Source organism: Montipora capricornis, chromosome 10 (assembly GCF_036669925.1).
Source record: "Montipora capricornis isolate CH-2021 chromosome 10, ASM3666992v2, whole genome shotgun sequence".
Lineage (NCBI taxonomy): Eukaryota > Metazoa > Cnidaria > Anthozoa > Scleractinia > Acroporidae > Montipora > Montipora capricornis.
This window is the reverse complement of record NC_090892.1, coordinates 224,170-232,217: the sequence shown is the minus strand read 5'-3', so window position 1 is coordinate 232,217 and position 8,048 is coordinate 224,170. Positions and strand designations below refer to the sequence as shown.

The following is an 8,048-nucleotide window of genomic DNA, read 5'->3' as shown; positions in this document are numbered from 1 at the left end:
TTGTCTTACTAGACGAGTATTCAAACCCTGAAGATATAAGCTAGCAGAAACACTATTCACAAGACGAGAATCATCGTCCATACTTGTAACATGCTGTATGAAATGTAAAGCTCTCATCTCTCCCATAGGAAACGATCCCGCATTTTTAACCAATGTCAGAAGGGCAGTGGAAGAGGCACTTCTGGCAGCAAGGGCTGTGCGCACTCAGAGGTATCAAGCAATTTCAGTTTCCCCCCCCCCCCCTCCCCTTCCTTTTCTTGTCCTGCCTCCTTACCCAAGCAGCCTAGAATGTCTAATCATTTGCAAAGTTATGTAGAGCTACTCGTGAGACCCCGAATATTGGTGTAGGCGCGTTTTGAATCCATAACCTTCCGTGTGGTTGTCTAGTCAACTATTAGAGCATACATTCTTTGTTGCAGGGATCTTCTTCTTAGAGATAGAGATTTGCGGGAAACTCAAGATAGGGAAGCCCTAGCATCTGTAAGTTACGATAGAGTAAGAGAAAACAAAAGTTTATCTTGAAATTAAGTGTGTGCGTAAGCCACACACTCGTTACTTTAGCTGCTTACGTCAGCTCATGATTCAAAATGTGTGTTTATGTTAGTGAAAAATAAGTTAGAGACAATTTTTTTTCTAAATTGTTTTCTTGTAAAACTGGCCTACATTTTTTTTTAATTTTAAGTATTTGCGAGATTATTTCTAACATTGTCAGGTAACGCGGTATGGAAAGATTTCACCGTCCCGTTTTTTTCAAACAAACAATTCATGCTTATTTTAAGACTCAAGGAAATGCCTTATATCGTTGCCATGGTAACGACATTTTGGAATAAAATGTCATGTGTGAAATCTATGATGGGTATTTAATACTCTGGTCAAATTTCGTCTTGATATGAGTACCCTAACTATTTCGAGCCTCCTCAAAGACCTACGAGTTAAAATTGTGTATGTTGATCAAAAAGGAAAAATAAAATAGTTATTTATATGTCTAATATATAACGTGCATGAACAGAAGATGGAGCGAACTTTTCTCGTGTAATTGAAAGTCCCTTTTAACGGGGACATTTTTTTCAGAGAGTGATTAATGGGGACATAGTTTTTTTTGTGAGTGATTAACCCATTGACTCCCAGGGGTTCCCCATTGATGAGTAAAATCGTCTGGCGTTAGACAGAGTAAAATACTAAGTTCGGCCGGTTTGGATGTCGATGGGTTTATATTGTACGTTTCGCCCATTCGGGCTTCTTCAGCAATACTGTACAAATAATGAATACTTGGAGTATTCATTATCTTGTACAGTATTGCTTAAGTATCTTGTACAGTATTACATGGGGTCGAACACAAATCCAGTGGGTGGTGACTTCAAGATTTGAACTTGGAACGTTTGCATGCAAATAAAGCGCCCTAAGCCATCTTAAAGAATGTGAAAATTGCTAACTGACGCACTGTACACCAACCAGTTATGCTTTTCTTTTGTAAGGAAATGGAAGACAAGAGGAAAGGGCAACAAAATGTAAGTATACATGCTGTTCATGGAATGCCTGCTAAATGCCAACTATCTGGGTTTTCTTCGCTGGTTGCACACAGAGTAACAAACTAGTCAATTAGCGCAATTATTCATTGAGAGGTGACATGAGACTCAATGATGCTTTCGCTCTTATCTAATTTTAAAAGGTATAAAGTAAGTGGAGCTCTTCCCTCCTCCACCATCATCACCATTGGCCACGGGCAGGGACAACAGTCGTCTTTTTACTCATCTTACTTTTTTTATTGAATTTCATCAGATCTGGTACTTATTTTCCGTTTCAAGAATGGCAACCGTCGGAGGATTTATTTGAACTCCCTCCCCGTAATTTAAAAGTATGGGTGTCTGAAAGCTTGACGCTGGATGACGTAACATTTTCGTTCACTTTTAGCCTCAAAGAACGCAAACTACATTTGAAGCGGCAACTTCAGAGGAGGTAAATAACAAGGCTTGAAGCCGTGGTGATTTAATATTATCTTTCTGGTCTACTTGACGAAAACCAAAGCTGCGAATCTCATTGGAAAGAATCTGGACAATGTATTTTTTCTTTAATAGACAACAACACTATGCGAATGTTTGGAGGAAACGGTGGTTGATACGGAAGAGGTAATGCTATTTACCAGTTTTGTCATTAACCATTTTGTTCGTTGTTTGCAACTCAACCCACCCCATAATTTCCAATAATTACCAAACATGTATGTTTTTCCTGTTGCCATATAATGCAAGAATTGTATCCACGTACATCATGACGAAAGCGGGAAGATCCTATAGAGAAGAAGCCCTGCCCATTTCACGCTAGTCCGAACGCTAAAAAAACTAACCGTTGTTATGTGCAATGTGAAAAACATCATGAGGAACTATTCCTTCATATTTATTTACATTAAATTTGTGTTAGATACTTTAATGGACTTTCGTATTACCTTTCCTGAAATATATCATCCAAATCGTTGCGCTTTCTCTTAGGTGCGACAAAAAAGACGCAGGTTCCTGGAAAAATGTCAGGAACAAATTTTCCTCTGCATTTAAAATATTTTCTGGCTCAGCCCTAGCCTAATGCATCTCTATGCAGACAATCGGTTCCTCTGTGTACTACTTCCTGCCAAAAACCTTAGTAATATATAGGTCTCGGTTTTTACGTAGAGAGAAAATGAGGGCAAACGCCAACGCACGGATCATGGTCACAGGGTTCGTACGCGTCTTGAAAACCCTTGAAAACCCTTGAATTTTGAGAGTGCATTTTCAAGGCCTTGAAAATCCTTGAAAATCTCTTCTCTTCATTCCTGGTCCTTGAAAGTCCTTGAATTCTTTTTCTGACCCGCATTTTTAATCTTTGAAAACTTCAGTGAAAATAATCAGTCACTCAAGTCATGTCATACAAACGTACATTATTTTCACGCATGTACGTTACGTAAAAATGATGAAGAATTGTACTGTCAGACCATTTTTATGGGTAAATTTATCGACGTAAATAAAAAAGAAGTCCTTGAAATTTCAAAATTTGGCCCTTGAAAGTCCTTGAAAAGTCCTTGAATTTTTGGCGGGGGCAGTGACAGTGGAACTGTAAGTACCTGCCTTAAATGCTATGATAACTTAAAGAAAATTGGATAAAAAGTCGTATTGCTCTCAGTCTCTCTCCGGGGTTCCAAAATTTTCAATGAGTATTTCATGATGCTTTTCAATGGTATGAAAAGGCTCAAGCTTATGGAAATTTGGATTGTGACAGGGTAACCATGTCTAGCAGTACTGAAACAGTAAGTAATGAAACAGTCCCCTCTAATATTGCAGAGTTTCAACCGTTAGAAATTCTTTTGTTAAGGCAACACTTAGTCTCGTAGCTCTTACCGAGGGCCACCCTCTCATCTTGTACCTTCCATTATTTTTGTTGTGTTTTGCAGGTAACATTACACATTCCTGAAGATGACAACTCGCCAAGATGTTCCAACGCAGAACAAGGCTCCATCCCCACATCAAAAATTTAGTTGTTTTTTTTTTATTATATCCACATGAAAACACCTTCGTGAATAAGCTATTGACAAAACGTTAAATTGCCTCTAAACTTGAACATTCAATTATTCTCTTTGCCTGCGTAGTTGGCGGTATTGTTGGCGTGATGTACATAAGCCTCACGGAGAATGAGGAGGGGAGCTGTGAGATACATCAAAGCTCCCCTCCCCGTTAACCGCTCATTAATTTGCCTCTCTCGCCTACAATACCACCAACTACACAGGCTATTTTTCTCTTACAAGGTACATTCATCCGACTACTGGGCTAGTAACAAGCACATGGAATATCATATGTAACGTGCCACCCATGGCTCGAACAAAATCTTAACTTTTGGCACTTACGTAGCATTTGAAAAAGAAATAAGACAGGGAAAAACAAAACAACGTTGCTGTAATTCAAGGCTTTCGTCTTAAGGGTAAAGCACCGTTTTCGCTGTCTATAGCTTGAAGAATGGATGTAATTGAATAGTCAGGCATAATAGATGAATTCACGTTTTTCTTTCCGATTAATTTGATTGATGTTTTTCTTGTTAAGTTGCAACAAAGATTGTAAAAAGATAATAATATATTATTAAAAGTGAAGGTTTGAAAAAAACGAATTGCTCTTGTGAACAAGATATACAGTCCACAGCAAGCACTCGGCTCTTACAGCCCCTGTGAAGCGCATTAACAAGCCTTTTATTAAATCTTTTAAAACTGCGCACTGTTGTAAATAGTCTGTACGAGGAAAATGCCTCACAACTGTAGCCTATACGCGTACCTCAAATCTCAGCGCTCGCAGTAGGCCACTTTTGAATTGGCCGAAAACAAGTTACCTCTCTACTTTGCACCCTATGTACGCATACACGGAATATAAAGCGTTTTTGGTATTTGACGGCATTTGTAGCGACGCTAGTATTACAAGGGGTCATAGACGACATACATCAGGGGTTTCAATAACTTCTGAAATAGCCGTCCATGATAGCCCATTAAAGGCGGCAGTTTGACAAGTTTATGATAGAATTTTTAGTGAAAATCAAGGTAAACTAGCCGGCGGTGAGAGGCAAAGCAGGCGGCGGTATACCGCCGGTAGGTAACCGGCTTCTACTGAAACTCCTGCATATATCAATCCGACTATGGACTCTTGCGTGAAACCAGAGACAACAGAAACTATCGACAATAGTCACGCAACGCGGCTTAGAGACTCAAGTTACAAACTGCTGAAGTCTCGCATGAAATGTAAGCAGTCTTACACACGGCGTTTGTAAGCAGTCTAACACACGGCGTTTGTAAGCAGTCTTACACACGGCGTTTGTAAGCAGTCTAAAACACGGTGTTTGTAAGCAGTCTAAAACACGGCGTTTGTAAGCAGTCTTACACCTTCAGCTACTTATAATGATCCACGGCCGGACTTTATAAGCCGAGTCTTACAGACGCCTTGTGTAAGCCGTCTTACACACGGCGTTTATAAGCCGTCTTACACATGGCCTTTCTAAGCAGAGTCTTACAGATGGCGTTTGTAAGCAGTCTTAAACACGGCGTTTATAAGCCGTCTTAAACACGGCCTTTGTAAGCCGAGTCTTACAGGCGGCGTTTTTAAGCAGTCTTACACACGGCCTTTGTAAGCCGAGTCTTATGTATACAGACGGCGTTTGTAAGCAGTCTTACAAACGGCGTTTGTAAGCAGTCATATACACGGCGTTTGTAAGCCATCTTACACACGGCGTTTGTAAGCCGTCTTACACACGGCGTTTGTAAGCAGTCTTAAACACGGCGTTTGTAAGCAGTCTTACAAACGGCGTTTGTAAGCAGTCATATACACGGCGTTTGTAAGCAGTCTTACACACGGCGTTTTTAAGCAGTCTTACAGACGGCATTTGAAAGCCGGCTTACACACGGCCTTTGTAAGCAGTCTTAAACACGGCATTTATAAGCAGTCATATACACGGCGTTTGTAAGCAGTCTTACCGTGACACGGCATTTGTATTAACAGTCTAAGGAACAGCCACCTGTGGTAAGCCGTGGGGTTACAGTAGAGCACTGAAATTCGGTAGTTATAACTAAGCAGCGTTAGGAATTTAGATTCATTATAACTTCCTCGGATGACCCAGTTTGTTATCTAAACAAATTTTGAAGACCCTTTGTTAATTAACTTCGGTAATTCATTTCAGTCAATTGTCGAATGATGTTTGTTAGTCAGGTAACGCTTACATAAGAAACAAGGATTATAAAGGGTGTTGTCTGTTTGTAGAATTATATAACGTGTTAAATGTTTACATTTATCACTGTTTTTACATAGGGCTTCGTCCACACCTCCTAATAATGATCCGTGTTTGCAGCAGTTTTCCAGTAAAAACAGCAAAAACGTTTATCATGACCAATTTTTAAAAAAGTTAAAATTACAGTGCCAGTGCAAAATTGTGCAAAACGTTCGTTTTAGCCTCTAAATAACACGTTTTATGAAAACTGCTATTTTGCAGTGTTTGCAGCAGTTTTCCAGTAAAAACAGCAAAAACGTTTATCAAGACCAATTTTTAAAAAAGTTAAAATTACAGTGCCAGTGCAAAATTGTGCAAAACGTTCGTTTTAGCCTCTAAATAACACGTTTTATGAAAACTGCTATTTTGCAGTGTTTGCAGCAGTTTTCCAGTAAAAACAGCAAAAACGTTTATCAAGACCAATTTTTAAAAAAGTTAAAATTACAGTGCCAGTGCAAAATTGTGCAAAACGTTCGTTTTAGCCTCTAAATAACACGTTTTATGAAAACTGCTATTTTGCAGTGTTTGCAGCAGTTTTCCAGTAAAAACAGCAAAAACGTTTATCATGACCAAATTTTTAAGAAAGTTAAAATTACAGTGCCAGTGCAAAATTGTGCAAAACGTTCGTTTTAGCCTCTAAATAACACGTTTTATGAAAACTGCTATTTTGCAGTGTTTGCAGCAGTTTTCCAGTAAAAACAGCAAAAACGTTTATCATGACCAAATTTTTAAAAAGTTAAAATTACAGTGCCAGTGCAAAATTGTGCAAAACGTTCGTTTTAGCCTCTAAATAACACGTTTTATGAAAACTGCTATTTTGCAGTGTTTGCAGCAGTTTTCCAGTAAAAACAGCAAAAACGTTTATCAAGACCAATTTTTAAAAAAGTTAAAATTACAGTGCCAGTGCAAAATTGTGCAAAACGTTCGTTTTAGCCTCTAAATAACACGTTTTATGAAAACTGCTATTTTGCAGTGTTTGCAGCAGTTTTCCAGTAAAAACAGCAAAAACGTTTATCAGGCCAATTTTTAAAAAGTTAAAATTACAGTGCCAGTGCAAAATTGTGCAAAACGTTCGTTTTAGCCTCTAAATAACACGTTTTATGAAAACTGCTATTTTGCAGTGTTTGCAGCAGTTTTCCAGTAAAAACAGCAAAAACGTTTATCAAGACCAATTTTTAAAAAAGTTAAAATTACAGTGCCAGTGCAAAATTGTGCAAAACGTTCGTTTTAGCCTCTAAATAACACGTTTTATGAAAACTGCTATTTTGCAGTGTTTGCAGCAGTTTTCCAGTAAAAACAGCAAAAACGTTTATCAAGACCAATTTTTAAAAAGTTAAAATTACAGTGCCAGTGCAAAATTGTGCAAAACGTTCGTTTTAGCCTCTAAATAACACGTTTTATGAAAACTGCTATTTTGCAGTGTTTGCAGCAGTTTTCCAGTAAAAACAGCAAAAACGTTTATCAAGACCAATTTTTAAAAAGTTAAAATTACAGTGCCAGTGCAAAATTGTGCAAAACGTTCGTTTTAGCCTCTAAATAACACGTTTTATGAAAACTGCTATTTTGCAGTGTTTGCAGCAGTTTTCCAGTAAAAACAGCAAAAACGTTTATCAAGACCAATTTTTAAAAAAGTTAAAATTACAGTGCCAGTGCAAAATTGTGCAAAACGTTCGTTTTAGCCTCTAAATAACACGTTTTATGAAAACTGCTATTTTGCAGTGTTTGCAGCAGTTTTCCAGTAAAAACAGCAAAAACGTTTATCAAGACCAATTTTTAAAAAAGTTAAAAATTACAGTGCCAGTGCAAAATTGTGCAAAACGTTCGTTTTAGCCTCTAAATAACACGTTTTATAAAAACTGTTATTTTACAGTGTTTGCAGCAGTTTTTCTAGTAAAAACAGCAAAAACGTTTATCAAGACCAATTTTTAAAAAAGTTAAAATTACAGTGCCAGTGCAAAATTGTGCAAAACGTTCGTTTTAGCCTCTAAATAACACGTTTTATGAAAACTGCTATTTTGCAGTGTTTGCAGCAGTTTTCCAGTAAAAACAGCAAAAACGTTTATCAAGACCAATTTTTAAAAAAGTTAAAATTACAGTGCCAGTGCAAAATTGTGCAAAACGTTCGTTTTAGCCTCTAAATAACACGTTTTATGAAAACTGCTATTTTGCAGTGTTTGCAGCAGTTTTCCAGTAAAAACAGCAAAAACGTTTATCAAGACCAATTTTTAAAAAGTTAAAATTACAGTGCCAGTGCAAAATTGTGCAAAACGTTCGTTTTAGCCTCTAAA

General features: G+C 37.7%; 1 protein-coding gene across 1 annotated transcript in view; it reads left to right on the top strand.

Annotated features, from left to right (window-relative positions):
- LOC138019114 (uncharacterized) overlaps positions 1–4,118 on the top strand; it is a 6,172-nt gene extending 2,054 nt beyond the window's left edge. The window contains exons 3-8 of the mRNA XM_068865786.1: positions 129–210; positions 420–480; positions 1,476–1,508; positions 1,912–1,956; positions 2,076–2,126; positions 3,416–4,118. Of these exons, the coding sequence (XP_068721887.1) occupies positions 129–210; positions 420–480; positions 1,476–1,508; positions 1,912–1,956; positions 2,076–2,126; positions 3,416–3,499 (356 nt within the window). The 3' untranslated portion in view covers positions 3,500–4,118. The remainder of the gene's footprint in view (positions 1–128; positions 211–419; positions 481–1,475; positions 1,509–1,911; positions 1,957–2,075; positions 2,127–3,415) is intronic.
- Positions 4,119–8,048: the final 3,930 nt, after the last annotated feature.